Source organism: Pseudophryne corroboree, chromosome 2 (genome assembly GCF_028390025.1).
Source record: "Pseudophryne corroboree isolate aPseCor3 chromosome 2, aPseCor3.hap2, whole genome shotgun sequence".
In the NCBI taxonomy this organism is placed as follows: domain Eukaryota; kingdom Metazoa; phylum Chordata; class Amphibia; order Anura; family Myobatrachidae; genus Pseudophryne; species Pseudophryne corroboree.
Genome location: NC_086445.1, coordinates 808,549,748 through 808,566,056, shown reverse-complemented (window position 1 = coordinate 808,566,056; position 16,309 = coordinate 808,549,748). Strand labels below are relative to the sequence as shown.

Below are 16,309 nucleotides of genomic sequence, written 5' to 3'. Positions count from 1 at the left end.
GAGCCCAGTGTACCCCGCAGCAGAAAAGCCAGTACCAGCGTCCGGATTGGTAAACATCCTACAGCCAACCTGGGACCCTTCCATCTAAATCCAGCACTTCTTTTGGACTGTGCTGACTCCAAACACCGTAACCACTTAATGGCTCCAGCTTTTCGTTGTAAAGGACATATGCTCAAGGTATTACCTCTCTATCGGTGAAAGCGTATGATAATTACTTGGCTATTGGACAGGCCTTAATATTAAATAAAGGCCTCCATTATAACTGATTCTGGAGGAACCCTTGAGAACAGGCCTACATGAACTGGTTTTGTACTTATACTACATGCATGGATACTAGGTAGGGTCAGGCATTTTGTTCTTAATTAAAATATATGAATTTAAGCATGTACTTTTTATTTGTATTTTGTATTATTAAACTTTCTTTTTTAATCCATTCAATGATATATATCTCTATATATAAAAAATAGGAGTATAGCGCCACGTGTGAGGGAAAACAACACCTAAAAATATAAAATATATATTTATATGTAAAAAACACTCCCTTATAAATAATAGGGTGTCAGCCGTCCCCTAAAAAATTTTCAGCATTGGTAAGATGCTGTATAAGATTGAGGTGAGTATGGGTAGGTAGGGGCTCTGGCGACCAGCTGGTGTTTATATATATAAAAAATATTTAGCGGACTAAAGTAACATATATAAAGGACAGGATAAAAAACTTTTTTTTGTAAAAGAATAATAACAATTTATTTTGCCAACAGTAAAAAACACTAGCTTTTAGAAAAACAGTTTTTTCACAAAACTACATATATGATAAAAATGTAGTAAAACAGAATATATACTAAAAAGCGGATATATAAAAATATTAAGACATAAATAGAATAAAGGAATTTGTAATTATTAAAAAACAGCTTAACTTAAGATGGAGGGTCATACAGGCAATTCCAACGCGTTTCGTCTATCTGACTTCATCAAGGGGTAGTGATTGAATGTGCAGAGTAAGCTTATATACCTACTGATAAGGGATTACTACCTGTGACATCACTTCCTGTCAATTAATAATATAAAAGTGTATCATATATATATAGTTCAAATTGGTAGCAGAGAAATAATGATGGAGCAATATTAATGGGCCATGGAGAGGCATCCCATGACTTTATATTAAAAAACGAGTTGTGTAAGTACTTTAAAACAGTGTAGTAAACAGTTCTTATTGTTAATGCGCACTTCCGCCACACTTCCTGTGTCGGCGGCTGCGGAGTGCGCATGCGCGGACGCCCCACTTCCGGCATCGCGTCTCGACGAACGGTGGTGTTCAGAGCTTCATGCCCCACTTCCGTCCTTAAAGTTCCGTTGTTTAAGCCCCACTTCCGGTATGCGTGTCCGGAATGACATATGACGCTTCTTCTTGTTAAAAGGCGTCTGGACAGTTCAATGCTTAATCGGCGGCCATTTTAACGGAGTCCCTATAAGCAGACGTGGATTCTCCTTGCATATTGCTTGCTCAGTGACATGGATAAAGAAAAATAAATTACAATTAATGTCAATTCGCCTCGAGTATTTCATTAAGACTATTATTACATATGTGGCATATAATATGTCCACTTTTAGTCCAAGGCACTATATTATGTTTCTTAATAGTGGTAATTTTATAAAAAGTGGTTTTCAAAACAAAGGGGAGGGAGAAACAGACATCTTTGAAATCCAGTTAAATAAATGTATATTATTCATATTCGGAGGATGAACATTTTTCATAATAAACTGGGTGAATTAAAATAAACGTGATACAGTGCATATACGGACATATTTGTATATGCAAGTGCATATACTATGTACATATATCAGGTTTGTACAATTGTATGCATGCACCTATCTGTGCCTTAGTGCGTGCCCACTCAGTTCAATGATCATGTGTGTCGTATACGTGGGCCCTAGTTTGACACATTAGTGTTTATTACCTAATTTTTTACAGTACTTTAGCTTCCCAGGTGGTCTCCCTCTTGGTACTGTTAAAGCCCAACACTGCTTAGCTTCCAAGATCGGACGGGTTTGGGCGTGGAGCCAGTGTGGTATGACTGTATCTATTGGCTTTAAACAAAAACACTCATTCTTGTGTCAAATATTTTTATTATTATTGTGCTCACGAGTACAAGTGCACTTGTAAATTAAATGTGATTAAAGTGAGTGAAGAAAAAAAGAAAAAAAAGGATGTGACAGTTTTTTAATGACCTTATAGGAATGGGGCAATTTCATAACCCTCATTGAATCCTGCCGGGTGCATCGTGTTGAGCTGGTAGATCCAAAACATTTCTCTTTGAGATAGTTTGTTCGCCAAATCTCCGCCTCTTTCCCCAATCTGTACGTGTTCGATTGCTTTAAAGGATAAGTCTTCTGGGTTTGAGTTGTGTTCCAAGATGAAATGTCTAATAAACACTAATGTGTCAAACTAGGGCCCACGTATACGACACACATGATCATTGAACTGAGTGGGCACGCACTAAGGCACTAAGGCACAGATAGGTGCATGCATACAATTGTACAAACCTGATATATGTACATAGTATATGCACTTGCATATACAAATATGTCCGTATATGCACTGTATCACGTTTATTTTAATTCACCCAGTTTATTATGAAAAATGGTCATCCTCCGAATATGAATAATATACATTTATTTAACTGGATTTCAAAGATGTCTGTTTCTCCCTCCCCTTTGTTTTGAAAACCACTCTCATAAAATTACCACTATTAAGAAACATAATATAGTGCCTTGGACTAAAAGTGGACATATTATATGCCACATATGTAATAACAGTCTTAATGAAATACTCGAGGCGAATTGACATTAATTGTAATTTATTTTTCTTTATCCATGTCACTGAGCAAGCAATATGCAAGGAGAATCCACGTCTGCTTATAGGGACTCCGTTAAAATGGCCGCCGATTAAGCATTGAACTGTCCAGACGCCTTTTAACAAGAAGAAGCGTCATATGTCATTCCGGACACGCATACCGGAAGTGGGGCTTAAACAACGGAACTTTAAGGACGGAAGTGGGGCATGAAGCTCTGAACACCACCGTTCGTCGAGACGCGATGCCGGAAGTGGGGCGTCCGCGCATGCGCACTCCGCAGCCGCCGACACAGGAAGTGTGGCGGAAGTGCGCATTAACAATAAGAACTGTTTACTACACTGTTTTAAAGTACTTACACAACTCGTTTTTTAATATAAAGTCATGGGATGCCTCTCCATGGCCCATTAATATTGCTCCATCATTATTTCTCTGCTACCAATTTGAACTATATATATGATGCACTTTTATATTATTAATTGACAGGAAGTGATGTCACAGATAGTAACCCCTTATCAGTAGGTATATAAGCTTACTCTGCACATTCAATCACTACCCCTTGATGAAGTCAGATAGACGAAACGCGTTGGGATTGCCTGTATGACCCTCCATCTTAAGTTAAGCTGTTTTTTAATAATTACAAATTCCTTTATTCTATTTATGTCTTAATATTTTTATATATCCGCTTTTTAGTATATATTCTGTTTTACTACATTTTTATCATATATGTAGTTTTGTGAAAAAACAGTTTTTCTAAAAGCTAGTGTTTTTTACTGTTGGCAAAATAAATTGTTATTATTCTTTTACAAAAAAAAGTTTTTTATCCTGTCCTTTACATATGTTACTTTAGTCCGCTAAATATTTTTTATATATATATATATAAACACCAGCTGGTCGCCAGAGCCCCTACCTACCCATACTCACTGATATATATCTCTATTTAAAATATGTTTTCTAATATACAGTATACCTATTATAAATGTAGTTATATTAGCGCTACTATCCTATTGCTATTTATTTATGTTTGAGGGACTGACTATCTCTATTTTTAGTAGCTGCTTGGATAAACCGAACCTATCAGTGCCTATTTAGAAACCTTGATTGGTATCTATTTTCTCCTTAAAGAATATAGGTAAATGTCTTGTACAGTATAAAATTAATAGGTGATTTGTATGTAAGGAGATTCATTTTTGAATGGAATTGTCTCTTGTAGTGGCCTTAGCATGCTTATGTTAGCTGTCCCGGTGGTTCTTTATGGATATAAGGGAACAAAGAAATGGATGATAAATAAAACATTTAAGTTTTCTCGTGGGTGTAGAGGAGTTATTACCCGATGGGCTTAGTCCGCCAGCAGGTACAAAATGGGGAGTCAATCTTCCTGAGCAACACAAGTGGGCTTACTTCATCACTCCTGTGATATAGGAATTCCCTAAGCAATGAAGGATAGACACACTAAAGGCGCTGAGAATAACTCCTGGATTTCTCACACAAGTTTTAATTAAAAAACATGTTTTATTCATATGAATTACAATAAAAACAATATAAATGCATGTGAAAAGTTCTTAGGAACCATAGGCTGGGTTCCATACAAATGATGTCATACAACTGACTGTTGCACCATGCTGGGAAGGATCTTAAATGAGGTGTGGGATGAGTCTCACCATGTCTTGGTGCTACGGTGGGCTAACTGATTTATCAGATCTGGTCCCGGGTGTCACGGCTGGCAAGGTTTGGAGATCCGGCAGCTGAGACTTGCCCAAGGAGGTAGTTGTCTGTGGGTGAACAAGACGAGGGGGTTGGATATAGTTCCTTCTCATAGGTCAAAGGGCAATGAAGAGCATAGGCGGGGCTAAGAGTCAGTGTATTGTAGTTCTTGTGGACAGGGCTGAGGTAGAGAACTGTGGCTGGTGAACGATAACTTAAAGACGTAGTTGTAGACAAGGAACTGCGGGTTGTGGCTTGAAAGACGAGGTTTGCAAATAATGAACTGTGGAACTGTGATTGGTGATTAAAGATGTGGCTGGAGACAAAGAACTGTGGACTATGATTTCAAAGATGAGGCTGTAGACAATGAACTGTGGAACTGTGAATGGTAGTTGGAGACGTGGCTGGAGACAATGAACAGTGGACTGTGGCTAGAAAGACGAGGCAGGAGACCCGAGGCAGACCGTACCCAAAGGGTCTTACTGGACCGGGTTTTCCAGGAGCGTTTCCACAGGCAATAGCGGGTTAGGAATGGCAGGGCTGCAGCAGCAACTGAGAACCGGATAAGCAGGATTAGGAGTAACCAGAATATGGCAAGAATCCTGGGAGCACAGGGCTAAAGCACCTACAACAGGGTTGTAACTTGAAGCACTGGCGTTCCTGTCCTAAACCAGCCCCCTTTTATAGGAAGAAGTTTCCTGGGATTGGCTGGAAGGAACAGGAAGCAAGAACTATGCCTCAAACTTGGTCTCCAATATGGCGGCGCCCAGTAATGCAGACCTTTTTACATAACCACACAGCACACTGCCCCTGGTCTCCTAGCAACAGCTCAGCAAGAGAGACCCGCTGCCGCAGCGTCCCATCGCCACGAGCGGACCCCCTCACCGCCGCTACCGCTGCCCTTGGACCCAGCGCAAAACAGCCCACCTCCGCCGCTGCCCAGCCGCCTGTGAAGCCAGCCCCGCGGCCCCAGTGTGCCAGTAAGACCCTGGACGCTTACACCGGGCTGGAAAGCTTGGCACCACCGCAGAAAGCTTTCCAGACTATCCAAGCAATCTCCACCTCCTTCGTCTCCAGCAGGTTAATGCACACTGTCCAAACTTTGTGCTCGTTTCCAAGACACAAAAAGGCTGCAAGGAAATTCCTAACTGCGCAACGATAAGTGTATATATTTATTCTTATATAGGAATCCCCTCTCACCATCAGTAACTGCCTGTTACTGACTCCTCCTACTGCATTTTATTAGGCTAATTCCCTGCCACCAGCTGACTCCTACATCAGCACCTGGAACCACTTCTAGGTATGTGGTTAATGACTCATCATAATGTGTCACAGGAAGTCAATGTTTTGCCTTAAGAGGTGCAAATATAGAGACCTGATTATAATAAAATGTCTCAAGGTAAACCTGCAATTGATTGGGAAAGGTGGTCCCAAGCCATGGGGTCTATTTACTAAGCCTTGGATGGAGATAAAGTCCCAGCCAATCAGCTTCTAACTGCCATGTCACAGGCTGGGTTTGAAAAATGACAGTCAGGAGGTGATTGGCTGGTACTTTATCTTCGTCCACTTTGTCTCCATCCAAGGCTTAGTAAACAGACCCCCATATTCCCAGTGGGACTCTTCAAAGGTATATTAGTTTTCTCGTGCAACTGCCCACTCCCTAAGGAAAGCCCCACATTTGCCCCTGTCAATCATATGCTCCTGGCCAATCAGAGACATGACAACCTGACATGTGAATATAACAACATGTAGTCACAAGTACACTTTTATCAACATTGTAATGGTAGAACAATTTTGTAATTTTGTTTGTAAAAATTTATTTTTCTATGTTGTAAAAATTACACAAAGCAGTAACAAAAATTTATTATACAAAGTAAAACTGTTTATTTGTAGAAAAGCAAAGTGAAATAGTAAATGGTTAATATGAGTTTTTTCCTGGTAGAGAGAAGCAGTTATATAATAATAACTAACATATTGCAGAAGCAATGGTATAAATAATAAACTATCAAGAAGCATAGTTTCAATACCCTATTGTGTCTGAACTGCCAAAACAATCCCTGAACTTTAGTACCACTCATCAGCAAGACAAATGTTTATCTGATTTCTCTGTGGAATAAAAAACACTTCCATAATTTCAAATCAAACTAATGGTATAAAAATCCATCACAATGTTCCAAATCAGTGCAAAGTATTTATATGTCACAGCCATAGATTTCTAGTCTCATAACAATACATTGATTCCAACTTTTTGGAATAATCCTCAGGTATTGTGAATAAATTGGTGGATTGAACTCATTCTTGCCATGTCCAAAATTGTTCCTATTTCCTTTGAATATCTGAAATGAAAATACAATATTTAGCATAAAGAAAGGTGAGATTTTTCAGTGATCCATTAAATAGAGTCATTACTACAACGTTCTTAACAATTTCTGACATTATAAAATGCAGCAGATGCTCCTCCAATCAGAGGCTAGCTTTCTTTCACTTGAAGCAGCTGTGTCAGCTTTAGTAGTGATTCAGAATACTGCTCTGCCCTTAACTGACAGAACTCTAGTGGCCGGAAGGTATCGCCCCTTCTGATACATAATGTGACAGCCAGAATTACACACATATTTAAATATCAGTCACTGATTTGTTGCAGCTATTTGAGGTTGTTTAGTTAGCAGTGGGAGACATTTACATTTAATCCTTCTCAATGTAATGTTGTCCCCAATAGTAGATTATGATCCCTGTACATTTCTCTTGGGTAAAACAATAATACAGACTATCAGATCATTAGTGGTAATATGTGAATGGTTTGCTAGGTAAATTTTGTGGATTTTATATATTTAAATTAATAACACTTAATTTTCATTACTGAACCCCAAGTTTCTTTACTTTGTAAGATACACACTCTAGTGGAGTACATCTAACATACAGTATATACAGGGTGGTCCAAAAGTGTGGAAACACCCTCATAAACAGGAAATGCGTAAGGAAATATTAATCTGGTGTCTACACATCACCAGTATGGCGGCCATCTTGAAGATAGACACTGGTTCAATATTTCTTTACTCATTTCCTTTTCATTTCCACACTTATGGACCACCCTGTACTTTACTTTGAGAGTTTCCTTCTACTTACACTGAAATGCCATACCCGTATGCACTCTGCACACAGCTGGCCCATCCATTTGCCACTGTGTCAGCTGCCTGAAGTCATATGCTACATATTCTAATATCTACAGTCTCATGACTTTGGTCCGCACCATGCAGAGCATATTTCCGTATAAACAAGACAAAAAATAAGTAATAAAAAATAGATATAATAGTGTATCTAAAAAATGTAGCAGCTAGCTAGGTGTTCAATAATAAAAAATGACCCTTCTAAATGGTACTAGACAGAGGTGCCCTTTGTCACCCTTGATCTTTGCTATGGTTATCGAACCACTCGCTGCTCACATACGCCTTAATCAGGATGTCAGAGGTGTGACCTTGGGTTCTGAGGAATATAAGATATCATTGTTTGCGGATGATGTCCTCCTCACCCTAACGTCTCCCCATACATCCTTCCCTAGTCTTTTTCGGGCATTAGACGTCTATGGCACCATATCGGGTTATAAGATAAACTAATCCAAAACACAAGCTTTAGCTCTTAATTTAACACCGCCAGTCTTCTACATTATAACTACAAATTTGCATGGCGTTCCTCTAAGATTAAATACTTAGGTGTTTACATAACAGGTCAGTACGATACTCTCTATACAGCTAACTTTGCCCCTCTGTTTAGGGCTATTAAGTTGGACCTTTTTCGCTGGCGTGACCTCATAATTTCCTAGTTGGGCAGAATTTTGGCACTTAAAATGAATATCTTACCTTGATTGCTTTACCTTTTCCAAACTCTCCCTGTTCAGGTCCCCAGATCTTCCCTGGTACAACTGCATAAATGGTTTGTGCAATTTGTCTGGAGGCTCAAACCTCCCCGTATTAGCTTTACAACCCTAATATGTCCCACCTCCAATGGAGGAAATGGGTTTCCTGATGTCAAGTTCTGTTACTATGCAACTCATCCCAGCCAGGCAATAGCCTGGTTCGCATCCTCTCAAAGCCCTATGTGGGTATCAGTGGAGGCTAACTCATGTAACTTTCCTTCAATGTCCTCTATTATAGGATTAGCCCCCTCGGTTAGGCCTGCAATTGCGCGTTCACACCCTGTCATTGTCTTTACCTGATCAATATCGGATTATTGCAAAACCCACTTTGATATTACCTCCAACCCGTCTCCCATCACTCCCCTATGGCATAATCTCACATTTCCTCCTGGATTCAACCAAAGACGCTTTTCCCCATGGTCGGATGGAGGCATTAGAGTTATATATGATTCATTTGATTCAGACTGTTGTGCCTCTCTGGATTCTCTACAGATTCTATTAACTATTTTACGTACATCCAAATTCGTCATTTTTTTTTACTCCTTAACTCCTAGCACAGTCATCAGACTACTGACCTTAGTCAAGTCTCTTAGCTTAATTCATCCTCTACGTAAGGGGGTCATCTCGGCACTGCACAATTACCTACTTCAGGCTAAGCTTCCAGATACCCCAAATCATGAGCTCCAATGGATAAGAGATCTGGGTAATCCACCAGATGAGTCCTGGACCGTCATACGCAAGAGGGTCTCTAAAACCTCTATCTCCTCCTTAATTTAAGAAAATGCTTACAAGATCTACTATAGGTGGTACCTAGTGCCTTCCTGTCTACGTAAAATGTATAGTTCTGCCTCAGACCGATGTTGGAGAGGTTGTGGTGAAGAGGGCACCTATTTACATATCTGGTGGTCATGTCCCAAGATCGGTTTTGGGATGATGTTTCCCATGTTCTTTCTCAGGTTCTCCACGTACCAATAGCAAATTGCCCTAGTCTATTCTCCTTGGCTGCCCGATAGAGGACCTAAATAAGGGTGCAGACAAGCTCTCTATGCACATCTTAAATGCGGCCCCTTTGTTTAATTGCTAAACAATGGAAATGTATTGATCCTCCTTCCCGCCAACAACATTGAATAAAATCTGGCACGTGGCAGCCATGGAGAAAATATCAGCTTACCTGCACAATACCCTTCCATAAGTTCCTTACGGTCTGGGGTCTGGTGTAATTGTTTTTTATATAATAACTCTACCCCCTTGCATTTGGGGTTTTCAGACCTTTTGCTACGATATCTTTTTCCCAACTTCTACAGGGAGTAGCCATCTACATTTCATATTGTTTTTAACCTATGTCTATAATATTGACCCGAACTAGGCCTCTACCTCTTTCTAGGTTTTTTTTCTCACTTCCCTCTTACCATTTCTTTCGACTTCTTTCTTTTTTCTTATTGTTTGCCTTCTTATCTCTTCTCTGTGTCCCTTTTCCTCTCCAATTTGGTATCTTAAGCTTACCTATGTTTTTGTTGTTGTTGTTGATACGCCTGGTTTTATATGTTGATACATGGTACTTTCCCTCTACCAGGCCCCTGGTTATTGCTTTACCCTGGCCTCACATCTCCTGGGTTAATCCATTTCAACATATTTATAATTGTAGATGTCAGTCTGGTATATATGTCGTTGGTATGTTTTGGGGGATTTCCCTTTTTTCCTCTTTCCCCATTTTTTATCCACCATATCCATATGTGTATATCTGTATATGTTTTTATATATAAAACCACAAATAAACTTGTTAAAAAAAATAGGATTTTAATACCTACCGGTAAATCCTTTTCTCCTAGTCCGTAGAGGATGCTGGGGACTCCAAAAGGACCATGGCGTATAGATGGGATCCGCAGGAGACATGGGCACACTATAAGACTTTGAATGGGTGTGAACTGGCTCCTCCCTCTATGCCCCTCCTCCATACCTCAGTTATAGGAACTGTGCCCAGGGAGACGGAAATTTCAAGGAAAAGGATTTTTGTTAACCAAGGGTGAGAAATACACCAGCTCACACCACAACACACCGTACAACATGGCTTTTAAGCAATACCAGTTAACAGCATGAACTAAAAACAGCAACCAGCTGAACATAACCGATACACAACCTTCGTGTAACAGAAGCAATAACTATCATTACAACTGCAAAAAACAGTCCGCACTGGGACGGGCGCCCAGCATTCTCTACGGACTAGGAGAAAAGGATTTACCGGTAGGTATTAAAATCCTATTTTCTCTTACGTCCTAGAGGATGCTGGGGACTCCAAAAGGACCATGGGGTCTATACCAAAGCTCCAGACCGGGCGGGAGAGTGCGGACGACTTTGCAGCACTGATTGATCAAACATTAGGTCCTCATCCGCCAGGGTATCAAACTTGTAGAACTTAGCAAAAGTGTTTGAACCCGACCACGTAGCTGCTCGGCAAAGTTGAAGCGCCGAGACTCCTCGGGCAGCCGCCCAAGATGAGCCCACCTTTCTGGTAGAATGGGCTTTCACTGACTTCGGCTACGGCAATCCAGCCGTAGAATGAGCATGCCGAATCGTATTACAGATCCAGCGCGCAATAGTCTGCTTGGAAGCAGGAGCCCCAATTTTGTTGGGAGCATATAGGACAAACAGAGCCTCTGATTTCCTAATTTGAGCCGTTCTGGCGACATACATTTTCAAAGCTCTAACTACATCGAGAGATTTTGACATAGCCAAGGCATCCGCAGCCACAGGCACCACAATAGGTTGGTTTATGTGAAACGAAGAAACCACCTTCGGCAGAAATTGTTGACGAGTTCTCAATTCCGCTCTATTCACATGGAAAATCAAATAGGGGCTCTTGTGAGACAAAGCCGCCAATTCCGACACCCGTCTTGCGGACGCCAAGGCCAAAAGCATGACCACTTTCCAAGTGAGAAATTTCAACTCAACCTTTCGCAAAGGTTCAAACCAGTGAGACATAAGAAATTGCAACACCACGTCAAGATCCCATGGTGCCACGGGTGGCACAAACGGAGGATGGATGTGCAGGACTCCCTTCACGAAAGTCTGAACCTCTCGAAGGGTGGCCAATTCTTTTTGAAAGAAAATAGATAAAGCCGAAATCTGCACTTTAATGGAACCTAATTTCAGGCCTGCATCCACGCCTGCCTGCAAAAAATAGAGGAAACGACCCAGCTGAAACTCCTCCGTAGGAGCCTTCTTGGCTTCACACCAAGACACATACTTTCTCCAATGACGGTGATAATGCTTCGCCGTGACCTCTTTGCTAGCCTTAAGGAGAGTGGGGATGACTTCCCCGGGAATACCCTTTCGAGCTAGGATTTGGCGTTCAACCTCCACGCTGTCAAACGCAACCGCGGTAAGTCCTGGAAGACACACGGCCCCTGCAGTAACAGATCCTCTCTGAGAGGAAGAGGCCAGGGATCTTCTATGAGCAATTCCTGAAGATCCGGATACCAGGCCCTCCGTGGTCAATCTGGAACAATGAGTACCGCCTGAACCCTTGTTCTTCTTATGATCCTCAACACTTTTGGAATGAGTGGAAGTGGAGGGAACACATATACCGACTGAAACACCCACGGAGTGACCAGGTCGTCCACTGCACTGGCTTGAGGGTCCCTCGACCTGGAACAATATCTCTGAAGCTTCCTGTTGAGGCGAGACGCCATCATGTCTATTTGAGGAATTCCCCAACGACTTGTCACTTCTGCAAAAACCTCTTGATGAAGACCCCACTCTCCTGGATGGAGATCGTGTCTGCTGAGGAAGTCTGCTTCCCAGTTGTCCACGCCCGGAAGGAAGACCGCTGACAGAGCGCTTACATGCTTTTTCGCCCAGCGGAGAACTTTTGTGGCCTCCGCCATCGCCGCTCTGCTCTTTGTTCCGCCCTGGCGGTTTATGTACACCACCGCTGTTACTTTGTCCGACTGAATCAGGACAGGTAGACCTCGAAGAAAGTGTTCCGCTTGCAGAAGGCCATTGTAGATGGCTCTTAATTCCAGAACGTTTATGTGCAGACAAGCTTCCTGGCTTGACCATTTTCCCTGGAAATTTTTTCCTTGTGTGACTGCTCCCCAGCCTCGGAGACTTGCATCCGTGGTCACCAGGACCCAATCCTGGATCCCGAACCTGCGTCCCTCTAGGAGGTGAGAACTTTGAAGCCACCACAGGAGAGATATTCTGGTCCTGGAAGATAGACTTATTTTCCGGTGCATGTGCAGGTGAGACCTGGACCACTAGTCCAACAGGTCCCACTGATATACCCGGGCATGAAACCTGCCAAACGGAATGGCTTCGTAAGCTGCAACCATCTTCCCCAGCACCCGAGTGCATTGATGAATCGATACTCTTGCCGGTTTCAGGATCTCCTTGACCATGGTCTGGATTTCCAGAGCTTTTTCCGCTGGGAGAAACACTCTCTGCAGTCCCGTGTCCAGGATCATGCCCAAGAAAGACAGCCGAGTTGTCGGAATCAGCTGTGACTTTGGCAAATTTAGAATCCAACCATGTTGTTGCAGAACTGTCAGGGAGAGTGCCACGTTTCTTAGCAATTGCTCCTTTGATCTGCCTTTATCAGGAGATCGTCCAGGTACGGGATAATTGTGACACCCTGCTTGCGTAGGAGTAACATCATTTCCGCCATTACTTTGGTGAAGGCCCTCGGGGCCGTGGAAAGACCAGACGGCAACGTCTGAAATTGGTAATGACAATCCTGAACCGCAAACCTCAGGAAAGCTTGATGTGGAGGATATATTGGGACATGTAAGTAGGCATCTTTTATGTTGACTGACGCCATAAAATCCCCCCCCTTCCAGACTGGAGATAACTGCTCGAAGAGATTCCATCTTGAACTTGAAAGTTTTCGAATACAGATTGAGGGGTTTTAGGTTCAGGATCGGTCTGACCGAGCCATCCGGCTTTGGTACGACAAAGAGGCTCAAATGAAACCCTTCTCCCCGTTGAGACGGGGTTACAGTGACAATGACACGCTGTTGACACAGCTTTTGTATCGCAGCACTCACTACTTCCCTTTCTGGGATAGAAACTGGCAAGGCTGATTAAAAAATTCGGTGGGGGGGCACCTCCTGAAACTCCAGTTTGTACCCTTGGGACACTATGTCTAACACCCAAGGATCCAGGCCCAAGTGAAACCAGACCTGACTGAAGAGTCGGAGACGCGCCCCCACCGGTACAGACTCCCGTAGAGGAGCCCCAGCGTCATGCGGTGGACTTGGCAGAAGCCGGGGAGGACTTCTGGTCCTGGGAGCCTGGTACAGCAGGCGACCTTTTTCCCCTTCCTCTACCTTTAGAGGCAAGGAAGGACGACCCTCTTCCTTTTTTGTATTTATTAGGCCGAAAGGACTGCATCTGATAATGGGGCGTCTTTTTCTGTTGTGCAGGAACATAAGGAAGAAAGGATGACTTACCCGCTGTAGCTGTAGACACCAGGTCAGCGAGGCCGTCACCAAACAAGACACTACCTTTATATGGGAGATCATCCATAGCTTTCTTAGAGTCGGCATCAGCATTCCATTGATGAATCCACAGCGCTCTCCTGGCCGAGACTGCCATGGCATTGGCCCTTGATCCCAAGAGGCCAATATCCCTCGCCGCATCCTTTAGGTAAGCTGCAGCGTCCCTGATATAACCGAGAGTCAAAAGAATGTTATCCCTATCCAGGGTATCCATGTCAGATGCCAAATTATCTGCCCACTTACCAATAGCACTACTCACCCATGCCGACGCCACGGGAGGTCTGAGCAGTGCACCCGTAGTGACATCAATTGATTTTAAGGTCGTTTCCTGCTTACGATCCGCAGGGTCCTTAAAGGCAGCAGTGTCAGGAGACGGAAGCGCCACCTTCTTGGACAGTCGTGATAGAGCCTTGTCCACATTGGGAGATGACTCCCACTTTTCCCTGTCGTCAGAGGGGAAAGGATATGCCATTAGAATTCTCTTGGGAATCTGCCACCTTTTGTCAGGAGATTCCCAAGCTTTTTCACAAAGAGCGTTCAGCTCATGAGAGGGGGGAAACGTCACCTCAGGCTTTTTTCCCTTATACAAACAAACCCTTGTATCTGGAACAGTAGGTACTTCAGAAATATGTAAAACATCTTTAATTGCCACAATCATGTACTGAATACTCTTAACCAATTTTGGATGTAAACTGGCCTCACTATAGTCGACACTGGAATCAGAGTCTGTGTCGGTATCAGTATCCGCCATCTGGGTAAATGAACGCTTTTGTGACCCTGAGGGGGCCTGTACCTGAGACAAGGTGTCCTCCATGGATTTTCTCCACGTTTGTGCCTGAGGATCAGATTTATCTAGTCTTTTAGTCAATAACGCCGCATTTGCATTCAATGTACTCAACATATCCACCCAATCAGCAGTCGGCGGTGCCGACAGAGTCACTCCCAGCCCCTTATATGCACCCACTGCAATTTCCTCCGGGGAGGAGCACTCAGCCTCAGACATGTCGACACACACGTACCGACACACACCAACACACTGGCTATAGGGGACAGACCCACAGGAAAGCCTGTTAGAGAAACACAGAGTGAGTTTACCAGCTCACACCCCAGCGCCTATTCCAGTATTGAGAGCAAATACACAATAAAGGATTAATAGCACCAAACTAGTGTGTCCCCCTCCCCCTTTTGCTCCCTGTTACTTGTGCAGGAGAGTGGAGGTCCGGGCCAGCGTCTCTGCAGAGAAAATGGCGCTGGTAAGCTGTGAGGGCTAAGCCACGCCCCCTCACCGGTGCGCATAAGTCCCGCTCAAAATTTAAGTATTTATACTGGCGGGGGCTATATTTAGTGCATAGGCACTTATAACATATATATTTTGGCCAGTCAGAGCCGGCCCTAGGCATAGGCCAACTAGGCAATTGCCTAGGGCATCTGGTATGCCTAGGGGCAAAAGCAGCTTCTGCTGATTAAAATGATATGCGGCATGCCTATATTCTGTGTCTAGCATTTCGTATACAGATATAGCCACAGTCACACACAGTATATAGGCATGCTGCATATCATTTTAATCAGGAAAAGCTGCTTGTGCATCCTAGCCACATAGCAATGCAAATAAGATGCATTTTCATCAAAAATAGGCACCCGGCGTTATCAGAGCTACCAGTTGACTCGCGCCAGGCATCTCCTGCTGCATGGTGTATGGAGGCAACATTTATGAGGACACATCTGTATCCAAGCAAAGGCAGAGGTCACAGTGTTAGCAGCTGTGTGTGTGGGAGTGGGTTGGTTGTGCAATAGTGTTCAGCATATGTGTAAGGGTCATTATGCGTTTAATGTGTATATAAATGTGTATATAAATGCATTAATAATGTGCAGAAAATGTGTAAAGGGCACTATGTGTGTCATTATGTGTATAAGGGCATTAATAATGTGTGACATATGTGTAAGGGGCACTATGTGTGTCATTATCTGTATAAGGGCACTAATAATGTGCGGCATATGTGTAAGTGACATTATGTGTATAAGGGCATTAATAAGGGTTGGCATAATGTGTAAGGCGCATTATGTTTATAAAGACATTAATAATGTGTGTCATATGTGTAAGGGGCATTACTGTGTGGTATTATGTGTATAAATGTATTACTAATATGTGGCAGTATGTGTATAAGGTGTTCTACTGTGTGGTGTAACGTATAGAAAGGGCACTACTGTGTGGTCTAATGTGATGAAAGAGCAATATGGTGTGGTGTAATGTGAATAAGGAGCAATATGGCATGGTGTAATGAGAATAAAGAGCAATATGGTGTGGTGTAATGTGAATAAGGAGCTATTCAGTATGATGTTATGTGAATGAG

General features: G+C 42.8%; 1 protein-coding gene and 1 pseudogene across 2 annotated transcripts in view; both read right to left on the bottom strand.

Annotated features, from left to right (window-relative positions):
• Window positions 1–1,960: 1,960 nt before the first annotated feature.
• On the bottom strand, window positions 1,961–2,080 carry LOC135051539 (5S ribosomal RNA; annotated as a pseudogene).
• Window positions 2,081–6,413: 4,333 nt separating this feature from the next.
• Window positions 6,414–16,309, bottom strand: part of F5 (coagulation factor V) — a 303,846-nt gene continuing 293,950 nt past the window's right edge. For both annotated transcript variants that reach the window (XM_063955643.1, XM_063955644.1), the window contains one exon: window positions 6,414–6,889. In XM_063955643.1, the coding sequence (XP_063811713.1) occupies window positions 6,746–6,889 (144 nt within the window). In that variant the 3' untranslated portion in view covers window positions 6,414–6,745. The remainder of the gene's footprint in view (window positions 6,890–16,309) is intronic.